The sequence below is a fragment of the Musca vetustissima genome, unplaced genomic scaffold (genome assembly GCF_032173495.1).
Source record: "Musca vetustissima isolate MV318-11 ecotype Yass unplaced genomic scaffold, APGP_CSIRO_Mvet_v1 utg10841, whole genome shotgun sequence".
NCBI lineage: Eukaryota > Metazoa > Arthropoda > Insecta > Diptera > Muscidae > Musca > Musca vetustissima.
This window is the reverse complement of record NW_026883530.1, coordinates 195728-208460: the sequence shown is the minus strand read 5'-3', so window position 1 is coordinate 208460 and position 12733 is coordinate 195728. Positions and strand designations below refer to the sequence as shown.

The 12733-nt window shown below is 35.8% G+C and overlaps 1 protein-coding gene across 1 annotated transcript; it reads left to right on the top strand.

The window, feature by feature from the left end:
* The first annotated feature begins 9432 nt into the window (after positions 1–9432).
* Positions 9433–10309, top strand: LOC133330453 (pupal cuticle protein 20). Its single transcript, XM_061538887.1, has 3 exons — positions 9433–9441; positions 9505–9912; positions 9971–10309. Exons 1-3 carry the CDS (start codon positions 9433–9435, stop codon positions 10307–10309), a joined length of 756 nt encoding a protein of 251 aa, XP_061394871.1.
* Positions 10310–12733: the final 2424 nt, after the last annotated feature.

The following is a 12733-nucleotide window of genomic DNA, read 5'->3' as shown; positions in this document are numbered from 1 at the left end:
TATTTTCACATTCACGTATGCTGTCGCTTCAGTGTCGGATGATGTTGTTCGATTGATGTCTAACTTGATTCTGAACTCCAATTGGAAATGTCCTTTGGCTTTTATATGCGAAGAGTACGTTTAGCGTACAACACCACGTGTTCGCAATCAGATTCTGTTTGGGTTTTGCAAAACCCTTATCCTTGCTGGCTGCTGGCTGGCTGACTGACATTAGGGGTTTCACCCATTTGTGCGATTTGTGCTAAACGATTTGTTACGGCTTGCAGTGTCAAAACACAACAAAACAATCTAAGCTGACAACATGTGCCAACAAGTGTTAAAATTCCCAGCGTTTGCGCGGCTGTATAGCTCGGCAGCAGCAGCAGTGAGGATAACAAACATTGCATACCCCAACATTCAGTTTGCATACAAGCAACATTCCTTACAAAATCAGGGTGGTTGTACAAGTGCAGCAGCATCCTCAACAGCAAGTGTACAATTTTCCAACTTGACTCGGTTTACCTCCCGTCCTCACCCCTCATTCCGTGTAGCAAGGATATCCGAATTACAAGTGAGTGCGTTTTTCAATTGTCCTTGTAAGCCTTTTTGGCTTTTCACTGAATGCGTATGTATTTGTTCGTGTGTGTGTGCGTGTTTGCTTGCGTGCGGGCATTAAAAGGTTTTTAATTGAATATAAACGATCGTGTTCCGAACAAATCTGTTTCTTACCCCCCTCCAACCCTCTTTTTGGTTTGTCAAATATTAAAACGTTGCTGGAAAATCCTCCCCTAACCACACGGCTATTGTCATAATAATTGACTAATGCCTTAATTATTAGCTATATTTTGTGGTTTAGGGTTGGTCGTGGTTTTTCGCAACTGTTTCGGCAGTTGCAATGAAGGGCCATGCCAGGAAGGGGCCTTGTAAAAGAAATTGACATGAATAATGAAAGGAAAATGTTTTTAAAAATAAATTTTGGTGAAAAAAAATTGGTAGCTCAAAAAATATTTTTTTTTCAAAATCCACACCATTGATTTGTCCTAAAAAAATATTTTTTTTAAGTCCTTTGATTTGTCTTCAAAAAAATATATATATTTTTTTCAAAATCCACGCCTTTGGTTTGTCCTCAAATCAAAAAAATTTGTATTTATTTTTTAGTATTTATATTACGGACAAATAAATAATGCACACCTCCAAAGGCCCTCCAACGCCTGCCCGTCTCTCCATTTCATCCCCGTCCACACACACAAATAACTACAACAAATAGTGTTTTAAAAGTATTTTTTCATAATACAATTAATATGTTTAACATCATTCAATTCAATGGACACAAAACAATAAATAGTCATCACGAAACAACACAAAAAGGATCAACAGGACCTTTAAACTGTGATATTCTTATCTGATTGTTTCTGCTGAGTTGTTGTTGCTGTTTGCGTATGAGTGTGCAAATCTCAAAAAACATGTGTTTTAGGTCACATGGCACGCGTCGTTCGAACAAATCGTCATTCATACCCAAACATCAAACGAATGATGATGGTGGTGGTTGGGTGGATGGATGCATGGATGCTTCCATCAGTGGATGTTATGGTGTTTGCTTGTTTTTAACCAGGATATATTTTTCGTTTCGTTTGGTTGGTGGGCTCTGGTACAATCCAGTTGGTAATGTTTTTCGAGACGACCTGGTTTTTTGAAAATCACAGCTGGTTACGTTTGTTTTTATTCCAGTTCACAATTTTTGCAGCCGGTTCAAGTACTTTATTAAATAAACTCGACCGAAGTGGAAGAGAGGGATGCAGGCGAACCTAATAGAAATAGAAATGCAAAAATAACACTGAATGGTGGATTGATTATTTAAAATTAAAAAAAAAAAAACGAAATGAAGATGATTACAAAGGGCATGTGGGAGTCTGTTCACCTGCTTTGTTGGTGGATAATGCTTTTGGTGAATCATTTGAAATTGGAATATTAATTGGTAAGCTAGAGTATGTGGAGTTGGTAGATTGGACCTTAAAAATATTTAAAAAATAGAAAAAATATATTAAAAAATCCACAGCATAGAAAACATTTGAAAAACAAAAAATAACACTTCTTGGAGGTCCTTGGAATTATATAAAAACCAAAACTATGGAAGGCTCTAGAATAATAGCTCATCCAATTGGGCCCAAGGACAAACCCTATTGAAATTGGGAAAAATCGGTTCAGATTAAGATATAGCTCCCATATATAGTTTCTCCCGATTTTAGGTAAATAATGCACCAAAGTCCCTGAAAATCATTCGATTTGCACGAATTTCGGCATAGCGTACTGAATTAAGTCTAGAATGACGTGTACTAAGTTTCGTAGAAATCGGCTGAGATTTAGATATAGCTCCCATTTATAGTTTTGCCCGATTTTAGGTAAATGGTATGCCAAAGTCCCTATATATTTCCCGATTTGCACGAAATTTGGCATAGCGTACTGAATTGAGTCTAGTATGATGTGTGTAAAAGTTCCTGAAAATTGGTTCAGATTTGGATATAGATCCCATATATATTTTCGACTGATTTAATGTAAATGGTTCACCGAAGTCCCTATATATCCTTCGATTTCCATCAAATTTGGCATAGCGTACTGAATTGAGCCTAGAATTATGTGTGTAAAATTTCTTGAAAATCGGTTCAGATTTTCGCCTTATATGATGTACATGGTATACCAAAGTCCCTATATATCTTTCGATTTGCACGAAATTTGGCATAGCATACTGGATCGAGTCTAGAATGATGTGTAAAATATTTCTTGAAAATCGGTTAAGATTTATATATAGCTCTCATATATATATATATATTCGCCCGATTTTAAGTAGGACCCAAAATATGACCATAAGAAACAAAACCTGCTAAAATTTGTATAACCGGTGGTTAATGGCCCTTCTCTTAGGATGCATTCGTTTAATATACCCATAGTGGTGAAGGGTATCATATAGTCGGCCCGGTCCGACTTTACTACTTTTCTTACTGGTTTTAGATTCACATTTATTGGCACACCTTGAAATAATTTTTTTTAAAAAATTTACGCTTAATGGTAGGTAATGAAAAATATTTTTTAAACCACTGAGCGGAGTAGTATAGTCGAACGTGGCCGACCATATTATACCCTACAACTTCCACAAAAGTCTAACTTTCTGTAGTTCTGATCTAAGCTTGGGCAATATTTCGCGATATTTGCATCCTCTTGACCGACTAGAGGTCAACAAATATTACTAATATTCAGTACTGCCCATCTAACTACTTTTCCAGATTCCCTTCACAGTGGGTTGTGTTGTGATGTTCGGCTTTTAATTATGTCCTATAGATCGGATCGAAAAAAGACAAAAATAACCTATTTCAGTCCAATTCATCCCAATATTATTATCTGATGATCACCGAAAATTATAGGCGTTGTCCTTGACCATAACTGGAACCTCATGAAACATTTCAAATCGATCAGTGGCTAATCCTAAAAATGTTTTTAAAAAAATCCACGTCTTACAATTTATTTAAAAATATTTTTATAAAATCCACGCTACTTGGTAGGCATTGAAAAAATATTTAAAAAAAATTGCAATTGGGTAGTTACTTACATGTTGACCCTATTCAAAGCAGGTGGACTGTGAGTTTGTGCCTTAAGTCTTTCGTTTGCCGCATTTGTCGGAAATCTATTGATTTAATACAATAACAACAATTATCACCCCTCCACAAATCATAGATTTTTACTACAATTTTACCGCAAAAATAAATGTTGCTTTATTAAAACAATACAACAACAATTTGCCTACAACATGTGTTGCCATTCTCATGTCATACTACTCACTGCCTTGGTGACAATTGTTGTTCGGTCGGTCGGTCGGTCGAACCAAGTGTCACCAGGCTAATTTATCATATCATCCATAGAAGCACAAGTGCACTAACTCACACACACGCACACACATATAGTCATTGTTAATGGCTTAACTTAAGGATATCTCAATTTGATCCTAAATATTTTTGCCGAAAATCGTTCACCCCTCCCCCATTTGTATTTTTCGTAAATTGTTACGTTTAATTCCTCTGCGCTCCTCCCCCACGACCACTTTGCCATTAAATCTAAAACAATCAAAAGCCACATTGACATTGAATATGAAAGCCATAATGCATGGCTTCTATTATTGCTAATCGTCAAATAACAAGATGGCAAGGGGACAGGGGACGGGATGATGGCCATGATAATGCGGGCGGTATTTGAGTGCAATGGGTGCGTGGCAAATTTTCCAAATGCCCGTTCATGGCATGGCAATGGACCAACCATTGTTGGTTTCTGGGCGGGTAACTGTGTGTTATTTTAGCAAGTGCAAATGTTGGTGATTGCCTTGGCTTTGGTTTGGTTCGTTGGTTGGTTGGTAGGTTGTTAGGTTGCCAGTTTGGTCCTATGAATGGTGACAGTGATAGCAGTGGTGGTGGTGATGACAATACTGATGCTAATGTTTCTAAAGGTTGGTGGTGGTTGTTGGTCCCCCCTCTCTTCGTGCGGTTGTTAAACTTGTATGCATATTGAATTTATAGTTTATGCGATTATTCTTTTTTGTTGTTGTATTGTGTGTGTGTGTTTTATTGAAACATTAGTTGCGGCGTCAGTTGTTTTCATTCACACTGCATTAGATGAGCGATAGATTGATACGAGTCAGCAAGCAAAAAAAACGTTTGTTTGAATTTGCTGAAATGAAGAAAATTATTTTAATACTGCCGCATTAAGGTTGCAAAATCAACAGTGTAACCCTATCTTTATGATATCTAAAATAGGGGCTATTGAAAGAAAGTGATGTGGAACACTATTTTGAACAATATAATTCCAGATGTTAGAACTGATTTAAATATTCCAAATCCAAGAAAAAAATTTTGAAAAAATAATATACAAGGAAAAATATATTTGAAGAAATCAAAATGTGAAGAAAACCAGTGAGCGGAGTAGTATAGTCGGACGGGGCAGTATCGGACCATACGATACCCTACACAACTACCACAGAACTCTATCTTTTTGCGATTTTTTATTCCGAGTCTGGGTAATATTTCGTGATAGTTGCACCCCCTTTCCCGATTAGAGGTCAACAGCACCTCTTCCTTACACTGACATATTTTCCGAATATTACCAATATTCAGTACAGCCCTTCTAATTATTTTCCATATTCCCTTCACTGGGGGTTGTGTTGTGATGTTCGGCCTATAATTGTAGCCTATAGATCGAACCGAAAAAAACACAAAAAATACGTTTTTTTCTTCGCCCTAAAAAGGCATAAAAACAAAAGTCAATAAGTTTTCGGTCCACTTCATCTCTATCAACTTCTCGGCTCTATGTCCTTCAGGAGTAAATATATACGCTTTAGAATACAAATTTTGCCATTTTTCACACAAAAGTCAGGGTCCATTTGATCCGCTAAATATTGACCGATCTTTATTAATACGGACATGCTTATTCTTTGGCGCGATCCCCTTCTCCATGTAAAAATTTGAGATGTTTGGGCCATAATTGCGGCCTCGGGAGCCACCAGAAAAACCGACACAAATTAAGTATTTGGTCATTTCATCCCCTAAATAGCAATATAGTCGGACGGGGCCGACCATAAGATACCCTACACAAATCTAACTTTCTGCGGCATTACATTCTGAGTTATGGTAATATTTCGCGATATTTACACCCTCTTGACCCCCTAGAGGCCAACAAATATTACTAATATTCAGTACAGCGTTTCTAATTACTTGTCCAGATTCCCTTCAACGTGGGTTGTGTTGCGATGTTCGGCTTTCAATTGTGGCCCATAGATCGACTCGAAAAAAAAACACATAAAATTAAGTTTACGGTCCACTTCATCATATTATATCTGATCGTCATTACTATCTGATCGTCATTGAAAATTATAGGCGTTGTCCTTGACCATACATGGATCCTCATGGAAAATTTCAAAGCGATCATTGGTATATTTCCGCCCTATAGTGTGGTAATGGATTACTAAATAATATATGAATACGTAAGCACCTGTAAATTTTTAAGTGTAACTCCCACATCCGAGTACATACGACAATATAATTGGTTTCAATTTGAAGGTCAACCACTCCTCTTGGATATATAATCAACCTTCTCTGAAGGACATAGACCTTCAGGCCTAAATATATATGCCATAGAATACAAATTTTGTCATTTTTCACACAAAAGTAAGGGTCATTTGACCCGCTAAATATTGACCGATCATTATTAAAACATGCTTTTTCTTTGGCCCGATCCCCTTCTCCTTGTAAAAATTCGCGATGTTTGGGCAATAATTGCGGCCATTAATGTTTTTGGTCCATTTTATTCCCTAAATATTAAGCGATCTTTACCAAAAACAATAGGGGTCTTCATTGGCCAGAATCCATCCTACATGCAAAATTTCGTGAAAATTGGTGTATAACTGTGTACACATATCTTGATCGACTCAACTAGTCGAGTTATGACGATCGGTATACGTAAAGGTGAGTCTATAGCTATAATACCCTGACAACATAGTTGTGTAGGAAATAAAAATCCACGCCGAATATAGGAATACATTATGTATGTGGTGCACCCCATGAAGTGATATTATTTGCCAATATTCTTATCAGTTTAAATGAAATGCCATTTTTATCGGCTTGCAATTTTAACGCTGAATTGCATTCAATGAACAATAGAAAGAAAAGAAAATCCTATTGAAAAGCAAAGTAGATTAATTAATTTATCAATTAACGCTACATAAATTCCAACAAATGATATGACGTCGGACAACAAAGCAATATTAATGATAGTGAGCGAAGGGCAACAAAACACCCTTTGCTTAGTTTTATTGTTGTCTACTTTTAACTCAAACTTCTGCTACCTCTGATGTTCCCTGTTGATAAGCCTTTTCTACATCACCATGATTGGCAGAGATATTTTAATGTTTTTGTTCCATGGTTAAATCAGTTAAAATAACAAAAAACCTGTCGATCTACAAGTTCATTTGAAATTTCATAATGATGGAAGGATGGCAATGCAAAGGGTCCAGCAAACCTCTAACAACCCCCAAAATAATTTAATGAATTAAAACCATGCCAATCGAGGAGAGAACAGATATTCAGTGAAGAATAGAAAAACGGCAGCAACAACACAAATCTGCCACACCTGCATCGGATTCCAGGTTGTTATGTAATGAACTGGCCTTGCCCGATGAAAACAACCCTCCCCTCGATACAAACCATAACCACTAAATTCACCACCATTCAAGGAAAAACATCATCCGCATCAGCCACATCAACCATCTCTTCATCATCAACATCATCATCGACCGGGTAGGGCCAGCTACAAACTACAAGCTACGATACGCAAACGCTTCGTTATGGTGTGTTAATGTACAAAAGATGTCATTCTAATTCTATCCTTGGAAGAGAGGTTAGTGTCGTTGTTGTTGTTGCTGTGCGTAATTTTTACAAGGGTGCCAAACTACGTTCGGCTATTAACTTTTTGCCTCAAACAGCCAGCAAGTGCTGCGGCATGGCCCTGCTAATGTCAAATGAGTATTATTACACAGTGGGGGAAATTTTTTCAAGGTCGTACAAAAAAATGTGGATTTTTCAGAAAATATTTTTTTAAGAATATATACAAACAAAAGTGGTTTTGTGAAAAAATATTTATTCAAGAACCCAAACGAAAGTGGTTTTATTAAAGGAATTTGTCTCAGGGTCCATATAGGACAGGATTTATTACAGAATATTTTCTCAGGGTCCGTAACAGGCGTGGATTTATAAAATAATGATTTTTCGGGTACCATTCAAGGCTTGGATTTATATATTTTAGGGCCCATCAAGGGCGTGTTTTTATTAAATAATACTTCTTCAGGGTCCATCAAAGGCGAGGATTTAGTAAGGAATACTTTTTTCAGGGCCCCATCAAAGGGGTGGTTTTATTAAGGAATATTTTTTCAGGATTTATCAAAGGCGAGGATTTATTAAGGAATATTTTTCAGGGCCCATCAAAGGCGTGGTTTTATAAAATAATGTTTTTTCAGGCCCCATCAAAGGCGTGGTTTTATAAAAGAATGTTTTTTCAGGGTCCATCAAAGGCGTGGTTTTATTAAATAATTGTTTTCAGGGCCCATCAAGGTCGTGGATATATTAAAGATTATTTTTTCAGGGTCTGAAACAAGAGTGTATAGTTTATAAAAAAGTCTATTTTCTCAAATTTACCCCACTGTGCCATTGCAATAAATTGCCTGTGTGTGTGTTTGTATGTTTGGTTTTTCTATTTAACCGTGAAGGATTCTTCTTTTTTTAATATTAGCCAAAAAGTAACCTGACATGGCTTTTGTACTCGCTACACATTTAGGAACGTTATAAAGCCGAGGGGGGAGGAGTAGGCAGTTTGGTGATTTGGTATTAGCAGCAAGTGTACGACTGGCCGAGATGCATGTAAATTCATCGAGCCTGCACTAATACCAACATTAGAAACTTGTCTTACGAGCACGGAATACAATTTTCGTACTTGCGTTCTGCTTGCCAGTCGAACAGCTGACGAATTCTCAGGCGATTGGATAAAGCTTCTTGTACGTTGGATTCACTTGTGCGTAATAAAAAAATAGTCGTGTACGTAATACGCACAGCATAAGAACTCCAAAGGGGTCGAACATGAATGAAGGTTTCTTACATGATGTTTTTTGATGGGTCGTATTGTTGTTGTTGTTCTTCATGTTCGACACTAGTGGTTATTGCGTTAATTTATGTGTGTCTGCTTGGTGAGATGATTTAGATTTGTGCGATGTGGATGCGTAGATCGTTTTGGATGTAAAATGTATTGGAGATTTTTTTAACAGAACTGTGGTTTGAGAAATTAAAAATAAATAGTCTTTAAAAAATTTCTTTGTACAAAATATATTCTATAACAGATACACGGTTCTTTTGCATCTTAAAAAATATTCTTTTTAAAATTCACATTTCATTTCAAAAATATTCGTTAAAAATCAAGGCTTCTTTTGGGACTTGAAAAAAATATTTCTAAAAAAATTTTGTTTTTTAAAATGTTCTTTCAATATTTGAAAACCACACTCTTTTTTTTTAGGCCTTAAAAAATATTCTTTAAAAATCCTCTCTTCTTTTGGGCCTTGAATGTTTTTTTTTAATCCACATTGGTTTTTGTCCGGGAAAAAAATGTGTATGTCCCACCCAGAAATCCTTTCAAACCACTGTTTTCCTCCTCAATAAATTTGTAACATTGGCATCTGCAATTGGACAGTGCTTGAAACAAAATAAACAAAATTGATTTTGAACTCAAAAATACGTGAGTTCACGGGATGCTATCGTGATCTAATTGCCAATGTTTTTGGCAGTCGATCTAGAAAATTTATTATTTTTGGTTTATAAAGAGCCTACGACTGGCTGCAGGGGCATCTAGTTTTGTTTGAAGTGTCCAAGTTTCCATATGAAGTTGGTAAGCCGAAGTTGCGGATTTCCGTAAGAATTTTCAAAATATAATTGTGAATTTTTCTTTCAGATTTTCCTTATTGTCATTGGCGTGGCATGGAGCAATGCTGTACCAGCGGGCTATCCAAAAATGAAGCCACCGGCTAAACAACTACCCAAGCCGGGTGGGGGTGGAGGAGGTGGTAAAGGACCAAGTTCATCGTATTTGCCACCAAACCGTAATGGCGGTGGCGGAGGAGGTGGTGGTAAACCTCCACCTTCCACATATTTACCTCCTGGTGGGGGTAATGGCGGCGGCGGCGGCGGCGGAGGAGGTGGGGGTGGTAATACTTATTTACCTCCTGCCGGTGGTGGCGGCGGTGGACCTGGCGGCGGAGGAGGTGGTGGAGCTGGTGGTGGCGGAGGAGGCGGTGGAGGAGGTCCTGTTATACCAATAATCAAATTCGAATCTCAGGTTAATACCGATGGATCGTATATGGTAAGTACAGTCTTAATATAATTTTCTTCTTTTAATACATTTTCTTCTTTTTCTCCAGTACGAATATGAAACCGGCAATGGCATTAATGTTGACGAAATGGGTTATTTGAAAAATGCCGGTGATAGCGACAATGAAGCCCAGGTGGCGGAGGGTTCCTTTTCATTTACCAGCCCCGAAGGGGAATCCTTTGTGGTGACCTATATTGCCGATGAGAATGGTTTCCAACCACAGGGTGACCATTTGCCAACACCACCTCCAATACCTCCGGAAATCCAAGAGGCTTTGGATAAAATTGCCGCTGGAGGTGGACATCCGGATGATGGTAGTGGTGGTGGAGGAGGAGGTGGTGGTGGTAATGGAGGTGGTGGAGGCGGTAATGGAGGTTATGTTTATTAAATGAAATGTGATATTGGACTCAATAGGCTTTTAAGGATGTGATTGACAAGCTAATAATATGAACCCGGCTTTCTGGAGCACTTACTTTCTTCTTTTTTCTCAAATTATGTTATCAATCATTTTATATTATAGAGAAATTATACAATAAATGATGAAATAAAAAATAACAAAACAATTATTCAATAAATCCACTTCAGTTATGGGCCAAAACTAATTTCCTGACCCTGAAAAATCCTTTAAAAATCCACGCCTTTGATGGACACTGAAAAAAACCTTTATCAAATAAACACATTTGATGAACCGTAAACAAATCCTTTACCAAATAGACGGATCTTGAAAAAAATATTCTTTGATAAAAGGCGTGGGCCTTTGAGGGACCTTGAAAAATTATTATTTAAAAAAATCACGCCTGTTATGGACCTTGAAAAAATATTATTTAATAGATCCATGCCTTCGATAGACCTGAAAACATATTCTTTAATATATCCACACTTTTTATTGACCCTGAAAAATATTATTTATTTAGAAGAAATATTTTTCTCAAAACAGGTTTATTATTTAATAATTGAAAGGAATTATATAATAAATACGTATTTAAAAAAATGTTTAAAATTAGGTTTTCGATACAATGTTTGATGATGCGCAATTACCAATAACAAATTCGTAAATTAAAAACGTATTTGAAATTAATACTCTTTTGAAATACCTAGTAAATATATATACACAGATGAAAAAAATGGTTATGTATTACAAGTTGTTCCAGTTCAAAATATTATTATTTTAATCAAATTTCTCAACGATATATATTTTTCTTTTCATTAGTCATCGAATGAATTATTTTTTTAATAATAATTATGTGTCTGAAGTGCCATAATTATGTCTGACGTCATAAATTTGAGTCACGCAAGTGGATATTTTTTTTCTTGGTTTCGAGTTTCAAAACTTAGTTTAAACTACACGAATTGCCTAAGACGCGCTACAAAATATATTTAAAAAAGCAAAAATGTCATTAAGTTTGGTTGGACTTTTTACACCCTTCACCATGAAGTGGATATTGAAAATTCTTTCAAATCTCACACCGTAATATATTTCGAAAATTCCGTGGAAAAATCCGATAATTAGCAGGATATTTACGGGGGCTATATTAAATCATGGTCCTATGTGGACAATTGTCCGGAAAAATGTATTGTACCTTCCAATGCATCCTCAGGAATTTTTAAATAATGTTTCCAGGGCCTACAATAGGATTATTTAATAATTTTTTTCATGGACTACATAGGCGTGGATTATTTAATAATTTTTTTCATGGACTACATAGGCGTGGATTATTTAATAATTTTTTTCATGGACTACATAGGCGTGGATTATTTAATAATTTTTTTCATGGACTACATAGGCGTGGATTATTTAATAATTTTTTTCATGGACTACATAGGCGTGGATTATTTAATAATTTTTTTCATGGACTACAGAGGCGTGGATTATTTAATAATTTTTTTCATGGACTACATAGGCGTGGATTATTTAATAATTTTTTTCATGGACTACATAGGCGTGGATTATTTAATAATTTTTTTCATGGACTACATAGGCGTGGATTATTTAATAATTTTTTTCATGGACTACATAGGCGTGGATTATTTAATAATTTTTTTCATGGACTACATAGGCGTGGATTATTTTTAATAATTTTTTTCATGGACTACATAGGCGTGGATTATTTAATAATTTTTTTCATGGACTACATAGGCGTGGATTATTTAATAATTTTTTTCATGGACTACATAGGCGTGGATTATTTAATAATTTTTTTCATGGACTACATAGGCGTGGATTATTTAATAATTTTTTCCATGGACTACATAGGCGTGGATTATTTAATATTTTTTTCCATGGACTACATAGGCGTGGATTATTTAATAATTTTTTTCATGGACTACATAGGCGTGGATTATTTAATAATTTTTTTCATACTACATAGGCGTGGATTATTTAATAATTTTTTTCATGGACTACATAGGCGTGGATTATTTAATAATTTTTTTCCATAGGCGTGGATTATTTAATAATTTTTTCATCGACTACATAGGCGTGGATTATTTAATAATTTTTTTCATGGACTACATAGGCGTGGATTATTTAATAATTTTTTTCATGGACTACATAGGCGTGGATTATTTAATAATTTTTTTCATGGACTACATAGGCGTGGATTATTTAATAATTTTTTTCATGGACTACATAGGCGTGGATTATTTAATAATTTTTTTTCATGGACTACATAGGCGTAGATTATTTAATAATTTTTTCCACGGACTACATAGGTGTGGATTATTTAATAATTTTTTTCATGGACTACATAGGCGTGGATTATTTAATAATTTTTTTCATGGACTACACAGGCGTGGATTTTTATACCCTTTA

What these genes read in the sequence shown, in the direction of transcription:
- LOC133330453 (XM_061538887.1), top strand. An exon ending in ATACCGATGGATCGTATATG is followed by an intron (nt 9,913 to 9,970) that starts GTAAGTACAGTC and finishes CTTTTTCTCCAG; the next exon opens with TACGAATATGAAACCGGCAA.